Here is a 23,154-nt window from a genome sequence, read left to right as displayed (position 1 = left end):
AGGATAACAGGAAACCTGTATATTTTGTAAAGCAAAGAGCCACGCAGAGTCACACTGATCCAATACTATCAGGATTTGATAACTCATAGCTAAGAAGATATTTGGAAATTACCATATCTAACCTACCTTTAGATAAAACAGGAACTAAGCCAGCTATGATCAAATTCTATTGTGCTACTTTCTACAAATCTTTATGAAGAGGAAATTTGCCTGTGGGCATTCAAGAATACCCATGCATCCTTTCAATCACACTGTCAAATAAAACAATGGGAATCAGATCCACAATGTTTTTTTCAAGACCACTTTACCCATTTCCTTACACATTTCATTGGATACATTACTTCAAATATTCTCATCATTATCCTACTGAAATTGCCAGCCCCTTTGTTGAAGGAAGAGAGTGTTTTTATGCATTTTAGAAAACAATGTGCAGAGATAAAGAAACCTGGGCATGCGCTTCACAAATTTTAAGCAAAATGATCCCCCAAATCTAGGTTTTAAAAGAGATAACAGTTTGGCCTTGAAATTACCAAAAGGTCAATGTCAGACAGATGAAAAGTATGCAAATATTTGTAACCATCTCTGTGAAGGAGATCTATCTAGTAATAACAGAAAAAGGAATCTCCTACTAGGCATTGTTCCGATAAACTCTTGATCAAGAATAGCCCATTTCTTTCTCAAGGATTGAGCTGGAAGCATTACCCTGAGACCATTTAATTGATTTTTCACCTGCAGGCTTTGAGGCAAATTTGAATCTAGATCTTTGGGGTAAAAGGCTTGACATTAATCCACTGTCCCACACCACTCCTTTAGTAATTACTGCTAAAGTTTGTTGCTTATCTGAAGGTTTTAAGGAAGTTTGGAACTCAAGAGGTCAACATTAAACAGCCTGAAACCTTAGCTTGCAGGGACTTATCTAAAAGATAAGATGTATCTAGAGACACACTGGAAATCTCATATCTTTCAATGTTTACCTTGCAAGGGAAAAGAGAAAGAAACTTGTGTGCGTTTCAACCTAAGTGCAGAACTAACGATTTTGGATGAGGACTGGGAGTTAGCTAGTTGCAAATCTTTGCTGACTGATCTGTCAGCAACAAAGATTCTGATTCATGCACAAAAAACAATTAAGAAGTGTATTGTAGTCTATTTTGCTTTCAATAAAACAATGAAGCAGGAAAAAGATTTAAAAGAAAACCAAAGGAAAAAAAGAAAGAAAGAAAGAAAGAAAGAAAGAAAGAAACTAAGTTTCCATGTATTTTTCAATCCTGATTTCTAATAATTTTGCAGATTAAAAATGATATTTCTTGTTTAAGGAATAAAGGGAATAGTTCTGAGTATTGTGAATTGGATAGAATTCCTGGAGCAAGCACCGGGAAGTGCCACCTAACTGATGTACTCTCTCTCTCATACTTGAAAAATCCAGCACAATGAAAACAACAGCAACAACAAAACAAGTCCTCAAGATCATAAGGTTAATAGGACCTACATTAACTCATTAACAGAGAGCAGAGTCTCAATTAAGTAATCTCTAGAAGGCCGCTCTCCATGAATGAATGCATGAATGAATGAGTGAAGTGGATGAGGATCTGGTCTAAAGACTATTCATAAAGTAGTTAGTTGTCTAAGAGAGAGTTTTTTGAAAGAGTTAAAAAACACTCTATATAGTGGATAAAGGAAGAAATGAGGAAAAAAAACTTACCAGAAAAGGCACAAATGAGGTAAAAAGGACGGAGAATTTCTAACCAGGCAGTAGCTCCAGAACTCTTATTTTTAGGAGTAAAAAAAAATGAGAAAGTAAGCAGTAAGGTGTTGGTATATTCTGATCAATCTTTTACCTTTCTTTAATTGACTTCTGGTTTAGAGGCTCTGTTCAAACTTGGCATTTAAAAGCCCCTGTATTCTAGAAATAACTTAAAGGGTGACTTGAAAATTCCTTTTTTTTCATTTTTAATGGTTATTTAAAATACGACTTTTACTTTATCTATCTGTGACTGGGATTAGGAAACACATAGCCAATCAGTTGCAATAGCATAATTTTGTTATATTTTCTACACATTATCTTCATTTTTTTCCTACTTCAAAATAAGTCAATAGCTAAGTCAATATCATCCTACTTTAAAATCATGCTACCCACTGAAATATAGATTTTCATTTCTGTGTTACTTTGGGAAACTATGGAGAGCATGCCAACCGAGATGGATAAAGGACTTATTTGAACAAACCTTGTCTCTCTTCCAAATTCTGGTATAATGAAGTGCAGAAGTAGGTAGAGCCTTGTGCCGAAAGCAAGACTTGTCTGTGGAGTTTATTGTCTCCACCAATGAAAGAGAAGGAGCTAATTTTAAAATCTTCAAATATCAAAAATAATCTACATTTCTGGCCAAATTTGTTTCCATATTTAGAGACATTTGAGAATGATAACTTTCAGCATGAGAATTTTTTTTCTTCCAAAAAAAGTTCTCATTTAAATATGTTCTTTAAGGGGCATTTTTTGGAACTGTTTCAGAAACTTGTTGCATTCCTTTTTTTGTTGTTTCGTGTTTTCTCTGTAACACTGTACTTTCCTAAACGAGGAACTTTTTTTCTCTGCTTATTGGCATTCCAACCCAGCAAAGAAATATGCATCCTGAGATAATGCTGCCAGCTTACTATGAAAACCATATTTCATTCTTTCTTTGCGGAACGAAAGGGAAAAGCACAAAGGAGCTGGTGTAATTGAATGTAAAGGACTGCAGCAAACCTCCCCTTTGAGTCCCCTCGCTGGCATCCCCTTCCTTTATTTCCCTCTCTACTGCTTTTGTTTACCACTTTTAAAAGGCTCTTGCTGAGTCTGAGCTGCTTGCCCAAATTTGGACTGAATTTAAACTTCTGGAAATGGAACTCTCATCTCTACAGGAGAGAAGATGTCTACAAATGCTGATCTGACAGGGCAATGGATTAGAGACACAGCTGCCTAGGTACAATAAATATCTCCAGCTTTTGGGTCAGGATGGAATATCATGAACCAGTGGCAGGAAGTGATGCGAGAAAACATGGTAACACTCCCTCTTATTCAAAATTGGTATGCCATGTGCTGGTACCCTGGTCACCCCGTTAGATTTGCTGCCTGCGGAACAAAATAAAATCCACTTAAATTTCAGGGCAATCCCTCTAGTTAAACATTAATCATGTGTGTTTTTCTTTTCACTTCCTTTAATCTCTTTTCCCACCTCCTTTTGGTTTTCTTCTCAGAAATAATTGTGGGTCCCCAAGAAATGATAATGTGGTCATGGAGACAGGGCTATTTGAACCTGTGGTAGAGATGGAAAGAGACTTGAAACCCTCCTGCTGACACAAACTTGGTTCTTTCACTCTATGAATGACTGTTGGTAAAAAAAAAAAAAATGCTCTGATTTAGCAAGAGACTTTGTTGGGCTAGTGGCAACCACATTCTTTGGCCTCTCTGCCTCCTTCCATGGGCCACTATGTTTTTCTGGTGTAGGAAGCAATCTGAGAGAGAAGCCTTTTACCTCAAGCACACCAAACAGGAGTTCAAAAGCATGCTTCTTTGTATTCATTTCCTCCGCATTGGCAGTTTCAGCACATTAAATGCTGACAATGAATCTAGCACCTGGGAAATCTGACTTGAGATTCAAATGGGTTTTTATTCAGAAACATAGATGATACTTGGAAATAATCACTGAAGACGGCAGCTATGTGTTTAACAAATGGCAGCAGTGGAAATTGCTGAGCCTAGAGGATATTTAGTCTAGCAGGCTTGTTCCCTTTAGGTTTATCTCAACTCCAACTCCCTGGTTTATCACTCTATCCTTCACTCCTTTCTCTCTTGAGATAAAAGTGTCCAGCTGTCTCTGAACCTCATTTAGATTTCTTGCACCACTGGCCAATTATTCCATATGTTTACCACAAAATTATTTTACTCAATTTCCTTCCTACTCTCAATGTCCTTATATTACAATGTCTTTCCTGGTGTCTGTTCTCCTTGCCATGGAATGACAACATACACACCTATGAAAATGACTTTTCTTTGCTGTAAAGAGATACAACCCCTTTTACCACTTCTACCCTGCCTCCTACTAATTAGGCTTCAAAATGGGATGGGGGTATTCACTGACCTGAAATTGACTCTCTGTCTTGAAACCCACCTAGCACACTATTATTGTCCTTCAAATGTAAGCAGCCAAAAGAAGTAGAAAAAGAAATTAAGAAGCAGCAGCAGCGGCAGCATCTGGACATCCAAATCTATCTAGGCTGAAGGATTCTGGAGGAAATGATTGTTTTCCTTAGGCTACCACTCTGTTCCGGTCCATATTTTAACCAAGGCTGGGTTCTTTTAGCAACACTACCTTCCATTTTCAGAGTACTTTTAACCTTCACATGTTTTTGTACACAAATACTCCTTTTGTCTCAGCATCATTCCATTTTACGCATAAGAAAACCAAGAGACTTGGGTAGTTAATGAAACTTCCTAAACAGAGCAAGAAAAGGGAACTGATTCTCTCTGTACAGTCCTTTAGTTCTAATTGAAAAAGCTTCTACACATTCTAGAAAAATTGGCCAATGTGGCCAAATTTAAATAGGCAAAGCAAAACTGATGGTTTCCTTGAGAAAAAATCTACAAAGTAGGTGTCCAATTATCAACAGCTGTTAGACCTGGAAAGATTGCTGTAGGACTACTGATGGGAAGGTGGGGCCAACAGGACACAGATATTTAATATCTTCGGTTTGATGGGCAGCACAAGGACATTTTATCTATCACACAAAGGAGCCCTCTGAACCACCTTCAACGGGAAAGTTCTTTGAAATTTAAGTTACATGCTTTTTTCACTTGGAACCCTGGAGACAGCCTTCTACCAAGAAAGTCAGTCCTTTATTCCTAGTATACCTGTATTCTGTCAACAAGTCACCCTGTGGATTTTGTTTGTTGGTGTATAAGTAGACTATAATTACTGCAGTGATATACGAGCTTTTAAAAGTTAATTTTTTCTCTTTCAAAATTAATCTAGAAATAGGAACTTAAAATGAATATTAAATTCTGATATAGCATTAAAGAAAGTTACATGAGACCATGGTTAATTCATGATTTTTCTCTTGGTATTTTTAGCTTAAGGGATTTTAATTGTCAATGTTAAGGACTTTGTCATATTTCTATGGTTACTACTGTCAAAGACGGATGAATGCAACCCAACAAATTATTCAAGCAAGATTTTTCTCATTAAAAAAATATATATTTTTGTCTTTTGTCAATGAATACTTGTAATTTGCCTCCTGTGAAAACCCCAGTGTTAATACCCAAACTTTCTCTGAAAATGCCTAACCTTCACAGCTCTTTGAAGCCACCTACCTCCTAGGGCTTCCTAATCTTACCTCTCTGCATCAAAGAACTACAAAAAGTGATCATCTAGCAAACTACAAAAGCCTATCCTTGCTTAATATAGAAGCCATGCACAGTAAGTTGCCTGCACTAAAATTTTATTTCCCCTAAAATATGCCTATTTCTCCCTGGAAAAAATCTCCATTCCAGTTTGTAATCTATTTAATAACTTCTTTATTTATATCATTGTACAAAATTTTCATGTTTCTCTTTCATTTTTTATAATTTTCAATTTTTTTAACTATTTAACAATAGCTACTATTTATCGTGTATGCCAGCAAGATGCTGAATGCTTGATGTATTTCATTGAATTCTCACAACCAGATGAGATATATATGACTATTGTCCCCACTTCCCAGATGAGAGAATTTAGACTTAAGGAAGATAAAAAAATTCGCTGAAGGTCAAACATCTAACAAATGGTGGAAACAGGATTTTATCCCCTTGAGATCTGTTTCCCAAGCTTGAGTTCTCATGCTTCATGCTATATTATCCTTAGAGCTTTAATCAATATTCAGTCTAATTATATCATATTTGCTTCTCCATTGTCATGTTATTTGGGTGGAGGATATTTGGTTCTTTACATTTCTTCTCTCTGAATGCATGCTCTCTGGTTGTTTTACAGCTGATTTGGCTCTCCACCAATCAACCATCCTAGAAAGCCAGTCTTACCATTTATGTTTAGCTTTGGTGGTGAAGTGCCTACACTGAAGATCTGGTTATCACCATAAAAACAAAAAAGTCTTAATTAAGTGAGTGATTATTTTGGACTTCTGAGAGTTAATCACAGGAAAAATCACTCAGTGACAAAAATTCCATTCCTTTCCTAAAATCACATTTTTATTTCATTGTATCATCACTTTTTGCATACACTCTACCATAAACATTGGAAAAGCCCATTAAGATTATTTCCAATACTGGTTGCTGAGATGAAACACTTCTTTACTTCTCTTAATTAGCTACTAAACTTCCTTTGTGCTTAATTGTATTTGTTCTAAACTTCATAATTATTGACCGATCCTAACAGGTCTGTTTTTATTCCTTATTGCTACTGTCAAGTGCAGAAAGCCATGTTCTACTGCTTATTAACCATGGATGCCACTTTTCAATGCTGCTTTAACTACCTTGATCTGGCATGGCCTTTCTAGTTTAAGAAGTCAGTGAGAAACAGGACTGGTACAGTAAGTCTCCCATGATTTTCAGATTTTTATGCTTTCTACACTACTCTAATTCTTTGGGTGAAAACGTCACAGCACAAACACAATCCTAAATTCCTAGCCTAAACCAGCAAGTGGGTATTGTGTTCCTAGTATAGCCAACTGGAAGAGGTTTAGCAACTGCTCTTTGATCCCCTCTCTGTTTTTTTTTTTTTTTGCTGAAAGCATTCAGGGCCTGGAGAAATAGTGGATAGCCCATTCTTCTCATCTCTCTTAGTCATCACTTTGCACTTAAGGACAGTGATTATGAGGCCTTTTGAAATTAGGTTTCATAGCTTTATGTTTTGAAGCACACTTCATCAAGGCCTTTTGTACTGTTTCAAACTGTTCTAAAGTAGTTGATGTTTTCTTTTAAATATCTTTTTCAAAATCCCCTGTGTAATATTCCCCTATATAATGTCCTTGGTAGTCTTTTAGAGGTATTTGGTGTACTGTTCTCACGTGTCACACTTTATTATCAATATTACAAAAACCATTAATTAAGAATTAGACCTGAGGGCAGGAGTACAAGATTTTTTTCAGAAGGAATAAGAAAATTAGGAAGATGGAATTATTTTGGAGAGCAATAGACTGCCACATCCTAATCTTTGGCCTTCTGTGGCAATATGGCTCAAATAATAGAGAAACAAGAAACCTGAAGTATAGTGATTGAACTCCTCATCCAAGCCCTGGGAGCTCAATGGAATTCAGAAATAAACGTGCTCTTCCCAGGTTCTAGCCAGGTATCTAATTGTGAGTAACACTAGTGTTTAGATACAGAACTTGAGACAGGAAAATTTCTTCACTTTCTAAGTCTAATGACTACATTCAAAAGTACAGATAATGGATGATATGGAAGAGAACTTTCAAAAAAATAAAGAGCAAGGACAAATATCAATATAGAAATATTCCACTTCTCTCAAAAACTCCATCACAATCTCCCTCAACTTGCTCAAAGTTTACAAAAATTATGTAAACTCGAACTGTATTAAAAACCACTGTACTTGTAACAGTTCAGTTTGGTGGTCAGTATGTCATAAAACAACATATAGGGCAAAGAAGTCTCCTATAGCAAACATAGAATTTATTTATTTCTATTGTTTTTGTCCAGTGATGGTCTGCCCTAGAGGCATAAATGAGAATATATACATCTATGCATTTATGCTATGAGGCTCATATCAATGTATAATCACATACACATTCCCCTCTGGAGATTACAGCTTCTATTCCAAGTTTTTGGTCTAAAGGGTATCTTTAAATGTACACAGTTCCAATCTTTAGAAGAAAATTAAAGTGAATTCAAGTCTGTATTGTCTATCCTTTCTTCCTGCCTTTCTTTTCAGGTTAGCAGTTTATTTCTGCATTAATCACCCTGACAGAAGCAAGGCAACTCAATTTTCTGCTTCTGTAGGTAGGCACATCACTTTCTGTACAGCACTAGGCATGAAAAGGGCTGCAGCTAAGCTTTGGTTACTGGTGTAATTGAAATGCTATCCACACTATAGGGTGCATTAAAGTCAGATAACGGCAGTTCCTGTGGCCAATTTAAGTAGCTTGACTTCCCTGGGAAAAAAAAAAAATTGCCTGACAGATAAGGCAGACAAACTGGCTAATTCTCCAAGCATGTCTCTCATTGTGATCCTAGAAAAATGAGAAAAAAATGAATCACAGAACCACAAAATCAATTGACCCTCGGGTAGCTCATCAGGCAGCGAGCCTGATAAACCTAAAAGCTTTGTTAATGTCTGCCTGCCTGTATCCCACAGATAGAGCACTTTGTAAATGAACCTGCTTTGATAAATATATTAAGGAAAGCTGTGAATAAAGGCAGAGACTTCTCATTTGTAAATACAACCTCTGCTACATGGAATTAGAATGATAAAATGGAGTTCCATGTAATTAAGTTTGTATAAGGCCTGAAATCCGTGCAAATACTTTCCCTGAATTTTGAAAGAGAACTGTCAGTTCAGTTAATCTGAACATCACCCCAAGAATGTACTGAACAAAATTAAGCTGCTGATAAAACCTGGGCCAGTATTTTGATAAGTAATTCCTATATCATTTCTTGGCCACTGTGATCATTTTATTTAATCCCCTGCCCCCTCCTTTCCCTCAGTTACCCTCTAAGCCATGTACAAAGGGTGATGGGCCATACACCACCAAGGAGTAATCTACCAAATCGCAAAGCTGAAAAAAGGAAAACCTTTCTCCCCTGCGTTAAAGACCAAAAAAAAAAAAAAAAAGAAAAAAAAGAAAAAAAAGAATAAACAAATTGCTATTGGGAGACACTAAAATCACCACCCAAAGCCTAGACAAAAGAAACCCTCCGGGAACTGAAAAGTCTGTATTAGTCTGTATTAGGACTGGGCAAAAATACACAGTGTTCAACGAATTTCAACAGGGGTGATGTGAACAGAATTTGTGGTTCAATCTGAGAATTTTAATGCGTCACGAATGGGAAAAGTGAGGTGGAAAGAAAAGAAAGAGAAAGAGGAAGAGGAAAAAATCTTACAAAAAACCATTTACCCAGGTTACCTTTTTGTTTCCCTAAGCACTACTTTCACACCTCAAGGTAGAAACACAGAAGTTGTCCTCCTCAATTTCATCGGTTTCAAAAACAAAAAAAGGAAAACAATTATTTAGAAATCTCATTGTAGCCACGGGAGAAAGACATTGATTTTTGGGTCACTCACCAGTTGTTTACTTGGAGAATTGTAAGTCCTGTGTCTTGCGCTAACTGTTTCTTCTGTTCTTCGGAAGGGTACGGATGCTAATGAAAAAACAAATGTTTTAAAAGATGTATCAGACGTCAAGAAAGAGTCACTTACTTCTAAGAATGAAACCACCGTGTGTGATTTCTTTAGCCTATGGCTTGATTTTCCCAATCGCAGCTTTTTTGTTTACTGTGTCGAGTGACATGGGAAGGGACAAGAATTTGGAAACCCATAGTAACAGTCCCACGCTCCTGTCACACTCTGTAGAGCCGGCAGTAAAAAGTGAGGTGTTTAAGTTAGTCAATTTCTTTAATCAGTCAGGGATGTAAAGCACTTTTGTGATGGCGTCAGAATTTCTGGCTATCTACCATCACTTAAGTTACACTAAGAGAACTCCTTTCAGGCCCATTTTACTTTGCTTCCTAGAAAACCTATGTAAAGCCCTTACCCTAAGGGATCTTTTTTGTAAGATGGCTCAATGTAATCATTGTTTCCTTGTCAATCTGAGGTTACTGACAGTAAAAATTTGGAGAGTGAGGTAGTATCTAATCACGAGTATTCTTAGAAGCCATGGCAACCGACTCAATTACAACAGTTTAGTGACAGTGCATTTATGTTGACTCCTCTGTGGGATAGTGGAAGTTTCTCCCATTTTTACTTGTTACTGCTCTGGGTTAACAGGGTCACACCCAATGACCATACGCCAGAAGGAGTCAATTACGTGCAATGCTTCATATGGAAAACTTACATTTGACTTTAAAGTATGGCAGTAAGAGACTGAAGCCATAGGTTTCAGTGCTTTTTATTTCTTCGCTTCTCATCACAATTTACCAACATTTATAATGAACAGTCCTCTCACTTTCAACCAACTTTCCTCTCCCATTCTGAAACTGAGGACTGTTATTCCAGAATCGTACATTAACTTTGAGAGACAGTACACTGGCGTGTACATAATTATTCAAGATGACTGTTAAATAGGTCCCTGTTCTAATTTCACCAGTTTTCTTAAACAAAAAAAGTAAACTTTTATCCAGTATGTCAGAGTCATTCATAAATTAGAAAGCCATTAGTAATAAATATTTCACATCAACATTATTAAAGGGTGACATGAGGAACCACCAAGTATTCCATTCAGAGCATTCTAATCATTCCACTGTTTGAGGGAGTGAATGTTTTTCAATCATCTAAGATTTTATTCGGCAGGTATTTCATCTTCTATAATAGCATACATTATCCAAAATGTGTGCAATTACTTATTAGCAAGCCCAAATGCCATTAGGTTAAACAAAATCCCCTGTATAGCAAAAGGGGTTAACTAGATTTGTATTAATATAGAAGCCAGGCTTTTAATATTCTGCAAATGTTAACAAAGAAAGATGATAATGTTGAGTTAATATGGGTTAAGCATAAAATGAAAATAAATTTTTCTGATTGCGAGGTGTTGACATTTTTTTGGCTGGGGCCTCCAGCCTGTTCCTGAAAGCTGTGTAATTACAGAAGGCTTTTCCCCTCCTTCCCCCTCCTGCTTCAAGCCTGCCCACATTAGTAATGACCCCTTCACTGCTTCAAAAACCACTAATGGTCTTCAGCACGGGCAAGAAAAATGAACAGGATAAATTGGAATCCACAGTCAGTAATTTGCATCCTGTGAGGCTGCCTTGGCCACTCACACTCATTCCTCGTCATCAACCGTTTGCCTGTCAGGGGCTGCACTCTGCCACCATGACAAACACTCCTCCTAGCACTCTGATTCGTTCAAACAATGTAATTGTCCTCTACTCTCTTTTTGGTGATGGAGAAAATGAATGACTGCACAGACAAGAAGGATTGCTCATCGCAGACATGGGGGTGGCTTCAAACTGGAAAAGGCCTAGAGTACAAATTTTAATTGACTGAAAACACTGGTTGGGGGGAATATCAAGAAAAAAAACTCCACACATCCTCCCTGTCATGGTATTTTCCTGCCAAATCCAAAGAAGTAGCACCTTTTGACTTTTTTGCCCCTCTAAGATTTTGGGAGCAGTGGTTTACAGGTTATTTGCTCCATGGAAATAAATTCTGCAAATGGCAAAAAAAATGAAAATGAAAATGAAAATAAGGATGCCTCACAAGATTGTAGAGCTCTACATTGTTAATGTCTTTCAGTGTGCTGTCTCATTATGCAGTGTTTTCAGTCATTTTTGAGTAATCTTGCTCACTCTTGTGAAGCATTTGTCCAACACAGTTCTGAAAAAGTGGTGTGTGTGTTTGTGTCTGTATTTGTGTGTGAGAGTGTAAGTGAGACAGACAGAGAAAGAGAGAGAGAGAGAGAGAGAGAGAGAGAGAGAGAGAGAGAAAGGTTTAGATGAAATAAAGGTTTAGGATGTTAAGGAAGTAGCAAAATAGAAAGGTGCTGTTACTCAGGAGCCAATACCTTTTAGTTCGATTGCAAATTCTGATTAAATAACATGAATTATTTCCAGTGTTTTATTGGAAATTCAATCAGATGACAACAGAATTACATAAACAGTGCCTTTTATCTTGGGAATCTCTGAGCTGAACTCTAATTCTGAAAGCAGTTGCAAATTCCCTCCACAATCATTTAAAAAATTGGGATCCTACCAAAATTTACCTTGCACAGATGGCTTTTTTTTTTTTTATTAATTAATAGAGAAGACCATAATAACTTTAGCTTATTTAAGTAACATTCTGTGGTTTTTGAACATTCGTGATTCTATGCCCCTTTTATATACAGAGTGGACTGTTTATCTGAGAGTGATTCTGGCAGTCAGCCACTATATTTCTAAATTTAAAAAAGGGCTGGAAAACAATCAGCTTTCAGAGGAATTGGAATCACGGCAATGTGTTTTGGATTAATTTACAAATATATATATATATATATTTAAGGCCAAACTGTGGAACTAGAGAATTTCTACTACATGGTCTATCGTATGCATTCTTCTACTTTATTAGAACAGACATCATATTGAAATAATAAACATGGGAAGCCTTCACTTCTTCTTTGATGTATATTACTAAATGTCTGACTGGCTCAAATTTAAAATAAACTTTGGTATGTTTGCACTTGAAAACTGGAAGTAGACCACAAGCAATAATTTGTTGTCAGTTTCCATATTCTTGGACTAAAGCTATAGTTTAGTCTGTTCACTCTTGGGAGCCAACCCATTCTGGTCCAGTGGCCCAGAGGTGGCTCAACTTACTCATAAGAACATGCATTGTAACATAATAGCAATGATGATGATTCCCTTCATCAAGAGAGAACCAGCATAGGTCAAAGTTGTTCACATCCTGAAATGATTCTAAAACTACTGTAGCAAGTTGAATAGAAGAACTGAATCACAAAGCATCTCTTACTTTGAGTATCAACTGACAACTGTTCAAAAAGTTAATGACAGATATGGCTCATGACAATGTAGATAGAAAATATTTTTTAATTGCTTTTCTTCCATTTGAAAGTAAGATATTATCTTTATTCAAGATACTGACCTCAGTTACGCCTTCCCTCTCTCCCCCACCCCCACCCCTTTTTGGGTTAACCTGTTCTATCAAATACATGGAAACAGATCTACAATATTCTTAGAATACATCAGTGGAACGGGTTTGTGGGTGAAACCACCTTAAAATAATCTTCTTTCATGCTTAATCTCTCCTCAATGATGTCCAAAATTGAATCAATTTATCAATAATTTTATTTTGTTGAAAGGATTTATTATCTGCTTGTGTTCTGTTTCAAACTACTTTTTAAAGCAACATCAATTTAGAATATAATTAATTTATTGTTATGTGATTTATATACTTCATATTTTTAAAAACAAAAGTGATTTAACTTTTTTATAAAATGAGATATTCTACTGTATTGTAGTGATTCCTTCACTGGATATTTAAAGAAATTTTTTTTTGTTAGAGAAATTGCATGTTTACAGAAATATCATGCATGAAATATATAAAATACAGAGTTCCCATATACCATCCTATTATTAATACCTTGCATTAGTAAGATACATTTGTTATAATTCATGAAAGAAAACTTTTGTAATTGTACTATTAGCTATAGAACATTGTTAACAACAGGGTTCATTGTGTTGTACAGTTCTATGTTTTATCTTTTAATTTTTATTCTACTAACTCACATATGACTGAAAATTTCCCCTTTTAACTGCATTCACATATATAATTCAGTGCTATTAATTATACTTACAATGTTGTGCTACCATCATCACTATCTACATCCAAAACTTTAGAATCAACTCCAATAGAAATTCTGTACAGATTAAGCATTAACTCCCCATTCCCTACCCCTACTGCAGCCCCTGGTAACCTATATTCTAGATTCTGACTCTAGGAGTTTGCTTGTTCTAATTATTTCGTATCAGTGAGGCCACACAATATTTGTTCTTTTGTGTCTGGCTTATTTCATGCAACATGATGTCTTCAAGATTCAATCATGCTGTTGTGTGAATCAGAACTTGATTCTTTTTTAATGCTAAATAATATTCCATTGTATGTATATACCACATTTTGTTTATTCATTCCTCAGTTGATGGACACTTGGGTTGCGTCCATCTTTGGGCAATTGTGACTAATGCTGCTATGAACATTGGTGTGCAAATATCTGTTCAAGTACTGATTTTCAAATCTTTTGGGTATACACCTATTAGTGGGATTGTTGGGTCGCATGGTAGTTCTATACTTAACTTCCTGAGGAACTGCCAAACTGTCTTCCACAGCGACTGCACCATTTTACGTTCCCACCAGCAATAAATGAGTGTTCCGATTTCTCCACATCCTCTTCACTGGATATTTTTTAAGAGCAGAAAATCTCTAGGATTAATCCTGTCTCTTAAATTACCTTCCTACCCTACAAATTTGACTCACTTGCTGGTCTAGATGAGCACTTTGCAAACTGAACAATGTGCAGTTTGTCAATTTACTTTGGGGATGACCTAATACAACCACTAAGACAAATGGCCAAGTAACTTGTTGGGCAGGATCTTAGTTTGAACCAATATATGGACATTGGTCATTATGCTGACTACTTCCTTTTCCTTGCTCCTCAAGATAACATGTATTCTATATAGTTACTCATAGTTGATGATGCCATTCACATATGAAACCACCTAGGCAATTTCCCAAAGGTGGACATGAAACTGCATTGGACAGCCATTTCCTATTACTCTAGACTATGCTTCCTGAACAAGGGTACAAGTAAGTGCTGAGGACTTAACCCCCTGAATGCTTATTCTATGGAGATTATGATAACTAAGTCTGTGATGGTTTATTTGAATCATACTAACTTTCTCTCACACACACACACCTCTCATGTTTTCTTAGCTTTTAACCACTACATCAAGATGTAGAAGAAACCACTCACTATTCCACTGCCAAGCTAACTTGTTGCTACTTGAAGCACTTCTGCATGAAGATAATGTAGCTCTTGCTTTGTGTCACTGTATTAAAGCCTCTGCATTTTGGGGATGTATTATCTTTGTCTTTAGTTCTTAGGATGAAAACCACAAAATATTAGAGTTGAAAAAATCTTAGACACAACCTTGGACTGGGGCCTGATTTATGTAGATAAGGAAACCAAGGTCCACAAAGCTTACGTGACATAGCCACGTCATCTGAAAAGGTAGTAGTAAAAGCTGGGACAACTACCTGCTCTCTTGAAATTGATTGGAGGACCTTCCCTTTCTAGCATTAAAACTTTTACTGATGCGTCATTTCCTGTCCTTTTTTGTAACAGTACCCTGATTTTACTTTAGGAATGTGCTCAGGGTTGGCCAAGTGACCCAGGCCTAGCCAGTCAATGCAGTAAATCATGCTGGCTGCGTTGAACATGGAAGCCAAGTTAGATTAATGGACATCAGTTGTGGGAATATCAGTCAAAGGTGTCCTTTTTTCGCTGGGGTTGCTAAGGTGGTAGAACGTGCACCTGAAGTTTCTCGTGGCCATTGTTGCCTGACTGAGAATGAAGTTCATCTATACAAAAGCAGAGCCAACAGATACAGAGAATAGATTCCTGACATCTTTTTTGCACCTGGATTCCAGCTCTACCAAAAACCAGACACCCTGAACCTTTCAATCACTTGAGCCAATAAATTAGTCTTGACCAATACACATGGCACAATTTAGATTATCAGGAATTTCCTCAGTCTTACCCCTTTTCCCCCTCCAGTTAAAAATGATTGCTAATTGTTTAAAAAAAAGAAAAGAAGGAAAAGGATGAGAAGGAAGGGGAGAAGGAAAAAGAAGGTAAAGAAGAACCCAAAAGGCTTTTAGTTTATTCCTACAGACTCCGATCAAATGTGGCAACGCCTTGGGTATTTGGGATTAAAAAGAAAAAGTTTCTCAGAGTTACAGTCCCAATAGACTAAAAATCACATAACTTCGAAGATAGAGGGTTAAGTATGCAATGTGTATGGAACTATGATAGAATCTAAATTAGAAAAGCAAAATATAAGGTGAAATTTTGGTGATGTTTCTAAAAATGGTTATATGGAAAGTAAATTTCAGTAGTTTTTTTGAGTAAAGTTAAAACTCTGAAGGGAGATGAATATAAATTTACTAATCAAAATATTTAAGAAACACACTAAGGTATGATTTTTCTGTAAATCTATAATTTTTCTAATTAAACAAACAAAACTGACATGCAATAGTTAAAAAAAAAAAAAAAAGAGGAAACACACTTGGACTCAAAAACCTTATAGAAACCAGAGGCTGTGATAATGCAAAATGATACAAGAGTTACTGCAATCACCTGGCTAATTTAGTGTTATCTGGTTTCAATAATATTCTGATACCCAACTGCCAAAGGAAAATATATTTCAAATGATTGCGACCATAACATTCTTTTCCATTTCCATTATTTTGGCATATCTGGGCCATACTCATCCCTCACAGGCAGTCCAGACACTGGATCCAGTGGGAAACCTTTCCCACCTAGAAGCAATTGCCTACCTTCAAACTTCCACAAGTTTTCTTCTCCTCCTGTATTTTTATTCACTCCCCATTGCCTCGTGTTATATCCCTCACTAGACTGCAAGTTATTTGAGAGCAAAGTTCAAGACTTATTTAACCTTGAACTCTTTACAGCACTTGCACAGTTTTGAAAGTGATACTGTGTTCTGATAGAAAGGACTGTCTGTGCCACATATATGATGCATAAATATCCAGATAAAAATGGAAAGCTTCAGACAGTGATTTAACTGTTTTATCCACACAATATTTGAATATTTTGAAAACATCTACTGAATTTTTTTCACTTTCCATCCAGATGTTTGGTGTCATGGAAACGCAGATTTCAGATTCAAATTAGTCATAGATTTTTATAATGCCAGATGTATATTTGGGAGAAAGAAAATGTAGCTATTTCAGGAAGATTCATTTCCATTTGCATTTACATGGAAGTAAATAGATTGAACTATAATAAACATCCTTCAATATTCAGAAAAGGATTGAGAGATTTTAATAATAGTCAGATCCTAAGAGACTAACACATTTGGTTGATACTCAGTGCCCCAGTGGGAAGCCCTCATTAAGAAGCGGAAAAAGAAAAGCAAGCTTTATTCTGAAGATAAGCTAAAAGAATACTGAATAAGCCTGAAGGATTATCATGCAGATATTTTAAGAACAGTTATTAAATTTATAATTATCACCATATAGATAAAATAGGAAAAAAATCGAGAAGGGATTTTAAGATACCAAAGTTAATGACTGAAAGGAAAAAGTCAGTGTTTTAGGACTAAGGGGAAACACTTTTTGCATTTGCAAGGAGAAATGCTACCTATCCACATTCTAATATAAAAGAGGTCTTATATGGATAGAAGTGATGGAATTACATGATACTCAGACACCAGCAGTACCATTCCACTTCTAAACTTCCCAATGCATGAGAAAACATGTTTAGACATGGCTTTGCAGATAAGATTCAGAAGTTTAATCACAACAAATATTACTATTTTACTATTGACTGAGACTTCAAAGCTTATTTTGAAAATAACGGTAATATATCCCTAAGGCTAGGGAAAGATAATTTTTATTTAACATTTGTTAGGATGCTCCCATGAGCTGCTTGGCCATGCATGACATGCAGCCTATATGGCTAATGGGTGATCTTCCTAAATGAGCCAAAAGCCACAAATAAGGCCTTGACTCATTGAACAATCATTTCACATTTCTATACTATGACCAAAGTCATATTTTATGGGGCCACTCAGTTCTACACCAGACCACTTTTCCAAAAAATTGAATTTTGTGCTTATTTATTTTATGGATCATTTGTTGAGATAGATTTCAAAACAAATTTAGGTTATTTAGATTTTTCAGTGAACTGCAAAAGAAAAACTCATGGACTCAGAGTTTTAGAACTAGAAAGGACATTAAAGGTCATTAATTTAATTCAAACTTCTCATTTTATGCCTAAGAGAACTGAAGCCAACTGAGGCGAATGGCTTGCCCAAGCTTAGTTGGCCTCCTCCTCTCTTAAGATGTCCCAATTTCCCCAGTCAGAAGAAATTTCACACTCATGAAGTCTCAAAGTACATTTCTTATTGGAGCATCTTATTTCTACCTAGGAATTATGGATACCAATGTTAAGGTTTTATCCTGCACTTTACTTATTAACACCCACATTCGATGTGCTCCCATCCCACCCTGTATTTTCCCCCTTTGTCACTCTGCATTGCAAATGCTTGCTTCTCTGTCTCCCCCATTAGACTACATGCTTCTCGGGAGCAGAGACTGGCTGTTCACATTTTACCTCCAGAATTTGGTTCAGGGTCTGGCCTTAAGCAGTATAAATTAAATGTGTGTAGAACTACCCAAGTTTGAGATGCAAACAAGTGAATTCTTTGTATGCTAAAAATACTATTCTGAAATTAGAGGGTAATTAGTTGACATGAAAGTTTGACAGCAAAATGAGAAAGCAGATACAAAGAAGGAGGTACTCCAAGATGCAGATAATATCAAGCTCTTGTCTTTATCAAACCTGAAATCGTGAAAATCAGCTCTCATTTAAAACAGAGTAAAACTTTATGTCTAAGGGACTGAGTAGAAATGGACAAATCCAGGCGATGACACTAAGAAGTTGTAGAAAAGAAAGGCGTGCGGAACTTTTCATTAACATTTAATTTGTTCTTGTTAAAAGGGCTAAGGGGTTTCTTTAAAACAAGGATCCTAAGTATGTGGTAGAGGAGTTATATAATGTCTAGACAACTGAGATACTTGTATCTAATCTTATGACAACAAACCTACTTAACAAGTCCAGACACAGTGCCATATGAGACTGAGTTGGAAGGAAATGAGCATTAGTGATTAGTCTGGTACAGCATTTCTTTAACAATGTGAAAAGAAGTCTGAATAAAAAAAATTGAGGGTAAATATTAAAGAATTATTTATCGAGATAACGAGTTATAATACACAACTCCAGAATGTTTAGCCCAGTTTTATTTGCATTGACTATGCTATACACAATGTTGTCTGATTTACCTTAAGAGTACACCAAAAGTCTAATTTGACCAGCGAAAGCTAACATGGATTTAAAGAGGGAGGGGTTGTTTAAAGAAACTCAGGGTTATCTTTTTTTTCAAAAAGTTATTATCTCTAAAGTAAGCAATGGAAATGTTGTGGATATTATCTTCTTTGCTCATCTCAAAGCACAGGATAAGAGAATGGGGTTAATGATAAGTTGAAAAGTCATAAAAACAAGGAGGAGGTAGCTGTAAATTAATCACTTTTTGAGACGGGCAGTATTGGTTAAAAAGAGAAACTTAATAAGTGATTGTCCATTTTTTGTACTATATTTTGGAAAATGTTTCAACTGGAGGGCTGTGATGAAAACTACAACTCCTAAATAAGAGATAATGCTTTCATTCTAAAGGTCAGCAAAATGAAAATCTAAGAGGTAAAATACCAGCATTAGGAGCTTAGTTCAAGAGTTCGGAAATGTTTTCTTTTTCAAACATATACAGAGTGGCTTTTTGCATATAAAAGAGCCTCAGATACAGTATATATGTACATTACACCCCTAAAAAAAGGGATTCAAAAAACTTGACTTTTTTTTCCTGTTTAATTATAGTCCTATATTCCTAAAATGTTTGAAATTTATCTGATTTTTTAAAAATATGTGAAAAAGATTATCTACCACTCTGTCCACAAAATATGAGAGTGAGACAAATATATCATTCATATCTGTATCTTAGTTATGAACTGAACTAATAAATAAAGCAACGAATTGATTCTTTCATAAGAAAACCCTTAACTGGGCCATCACAAAAGGTCAGTTAGCAGTATTTGTTTTGGAATTCCCCACAGTTTTATCTTATCAATTTGTTTTTCCTTCCCTTTTTAGAGCAGCTCTGTGTAGTGAAAGTTAACTTAATCAAGATGGAGACAGAGCAAGGTACTGCCACAACACTTATCTATCTTTGTGCTTATACAGACCCTGTTACTATTTTACCTAAGCTCTAGAACACAAGTACTTTAAATATGAAGCATTTCTAAGCATATGCAAGAAAATCACATTGTGAGTCTCCAATTTCTATTAGACCAAATCAAAAGTAAAAACATCTTCAAAATGTCTTCTTGACACACTTATGAATATTTTTCTCTGGTAATTAAATATAAGATCAAAACTGTCTAGTCCATGTCATAACCAAACAGAATTGTGTGTGTGTGTGTGTGTGTGTATTCACGGGTCTGCATAAATATTTTACTGGTTGATTAAATATTCAACCATTCAAGATAAAATTGATTAAATATTAAAATGTCAAATAATTGATAGTATTTAACCTTCCACCACCAAACTTGAAAGCTATGCTAAGTGAATCTAAATAAATTTGAAGCTTTATAGACTGAAATAGACAATAGACACAAAAATTAAAGTTTTCAAGGCAAAAACAATAGGAATATATGTCGATATACGTTTATATCTTACTTAGATTTTGATTTGTGGCTATTTTATTCCCAATTTGGAGAGAAAATAAGAAAATATTGATAAAGGACCCTGTCTAGCTTGGGTAGCCAAGTTGACCTCTGCAGAACGTGGTCTAATGAGCCCTCTACTATATTTGCATCTGCTTATTAACTTGGGCAAAAGAAAGGGGAGGAACGAGGATCATGTTCAAGCCATAAATGTGTGACGATACCTGCACTGGCTATGTGTACCTTCAAACCATTAAGTGGTAATATTTTACAGAAAACAATAGCTACCTCTTAAATGTTTCTCACTAAGTTTTTAAAAGCATTGAAAAATAGTTGCCTCCATGAAAACGGGACTTTCAAAGGACAAACATTTAATGTAGTTGAATCCAACTGGTATGAGTCAACATGGCCAACATCTGCTCTGTCTGGTTGAGCATCCATTCTGATTATTGTTTCCTATTAAATATTCTGGGTATCACCTGTGACTTTTCTGTACAATGGACAGAGCTCTCTAGCATCTGATAGCTGGTTATGTTGCATCCTTGGCAGATGACCTTAAATTTGTCCCATATTGCAGCATAATGTAGACAGCATTGATGTTTCAGAGCGAGGTAAGTTGACCAGTTGACCATAAAAAATGATAAGTTTTTCATCTAAGACAAAGTGTAAAGTACTATGAAGTAGAGTCATAAAGTTTGAAATTATCTTGGCTATTCATGTGTTGCTGACTTAATCATATACATTATTTAAATACTCCTATTTGAGTAATTGGAAATATATCCTCATGCAACATAAGCTGAGTGGTTTAGTTCTCTAAGAAGTCAGCAAAACACTTAAGATTGCTACATGGCAAGAAATAAGGCAGCACTGGCCCTTGGAGCCCAGCAGAAAATGATTAAGTAAATCTGAGTTGCTATACTTATGTATATACCATGAAAGTATTGATTATGCTTTTATCAAAATGAAGCTGTTTTCTTAGGAGAGGTAAGAGAGGGCAGTTTTGAGCAAGAGGTAAATAAGATGAACCAAAAATTAACTCAAAAATGTGGATAAAAATCACCATCCAACTCACAACCCTGATTTCCACATAAAATCAAGAGTTGGATTAGATCTGGGCATTGGAGAAAACTATATGTCAAACTCCCCTCCTTTGGACAGTCCCAGCTGGTTATCAGCATCCAGTTAGTATCAAGTCTGACATGGCAGAAACTAAAGGAAGGCTTTTTTCAGTTCAGACACTTGAATTTGTAAAATCTTCATACAGTGTACAACACAAACAGAAAATTCAGGAAGAAATGCATAATCCACTACTTTATAAGGTCTTTGTCTTTTTCTAACCTAGCCAACCAATTTTGAAATGGTCTAGGAACACACCATTACAAGGAATGGATACCACGTGCATGTTCTCACAGTAAGGTTTGCACAATGGTATGAATATTAATGGATAGCTGCTATGTGCCAGGTCCTGTGCTAGGTATTTAATAAGCCAGGTGCTTGGATCAATGTAAAAACAGAGATTTAGATTGCTATTTTGATATTTGACTGGTTATGCTCCCTTCTCTTCTTTAAGCTCCTGAACATATTCGCTGTTTTACATTTTAAGTGACTGGAATGCAAATGATGTTATAGCATCTAGAACCACTCTTTGCAGACATCATTTTCTTTAACTCCTTGAACATCTGGGAATGCAATTCATAATAAGTATAAAACATGATAGCAAGTGAGCCTCAACCTGGACTGTGCTTTACATAAGCAAATTGAAATATTGAAAAATGAATTAATTAAAAGGGAGTTTACTATTTGTTAGAATGAGTCCTATAAGATGAAGAATGTTCCTGCAAAGCTATTAATGCCCCCATTCTAATTCTTCATGAACAAATTAAGACATTTACAAGAAATGCAAAATGGAACATTCTGATAGATTCATTAATAAGCTCTTAGATTTTTACTTCTGTGTTTGTTCACTTATTAAAAGTGCCTAGGAAATAGTATGAGCACAATGAATATTTGGTAAACGAACAAAACAAATGAAAAAAAATATTTTTCAATGCATGACCTGAGACTGAAACATGCAGTGTCTCATTTCAAGTGCATGAGGGAAGCAGGAAAAGTATCAGCTTATCTCGGTATTTTACCTCTCAGACTAGTAGTTAGAACCACCTATTAGGAGGAGGCTAATGGCAAAGGGATGGGAAGTTTATGCACGTTACGGACTTAAAAGCATACACTCTATCAATGTGTTAACATTATTGAAAATCTGAATTTTTTTTTTTATGAGGATTTATACATTTCCAGGTCCATATCACCTACAACACAGGGGGAAAAATCTGTAGAAAGCCCCAAAGAATTTATAACAATAGTCTAGGCAGAAGTATATGACTGCCACACTAAGGCAGCAACACTTTCCATGATTTAATACCCTGGTGGACAAATATTTGAATTTAAAGTGTAGATACATTTTGGAAACACTCAACCAACTCAGGAAACACATGTGCTATGGTTCTATCAGGTCACACTTCAGGTGGAGCCCTGGGAAATTTTTTGGAAAATACTGGTAGAAATAGGTTGGACGGATAGAGATAGAATACATAAATCCATTAGCAATTGCATTTATAGCTCTTTCCATCTGTTATTTTCAAAGGATTTTTCTAATATTAGCTGCTGAAGTTCTAAGTGCACATGGCTCGTATCCACTGTCTCATCACACTTTATAAAGGCAAAGAACTGGATGCAGGAAGCATAAATCACTTATCTCTTGTTTGTGATCCAGACAGGATTAAATGTAAAGACTAAAGCTTTGAGTTCTCAATTCCTTTCCCTATGCTGAAAGTCTATGAGGTCAACTATTTCCCAAGAGTAAGTTTATGCCTTTAAAACAAAACATCATTCTTATTCTTCACACAGATTAGAAAGAAAGTTTAGGACATGAAAACACTGCAGAAGTTACCCA

At 35.9% G+C, this 23,154-nt stretch overlaps 1 protein-coding gene across 9 annotated transcripts in view; it reads right to left on the bottom strand.

Moving 5' to 3' along the window:
• The window catches only part of MEIS2 (Meis homeobox 2), a 203,705-nt gene that overhangs the window by 48,019 nt on the left and 132,532 nt on the right, over positions 1 to 23,154 (bottom strand). For all 9 annotated transcript variants that reach the window (XM_037834345.1, XM_037834347.1, XM_037834349.1 and 6 more), the window contains one exon: positions 9,264 to 9,340. In XM_037834345.1, the coding sequence (XP_037690273.1) occupies positions 9,264 to 9,340 (77 nt within the window). The remainder of the gene's footprint in view (positions 1 to 9,263; positions 9,341 to 23,154) is intronic.

Source organism: Choloepus didactylus, chromosome 4 (genome assembly GCF_015220235.1).
Source record: "Choloepus didactylus isolate mChoDid1 chromosome 4, mChoDid1.pri, whole genome shotgun sequence".
NCBI lineage: Eukaryota > Metazoa > Chordata > Mammalia > Pilosa > Megalonychidae > Choloepus > Choloepus didactylus.
Note: the sequence above shows the minus strand (reverse complement) of the source record. Positions and strands in the feature narration are given on the sequence as shown.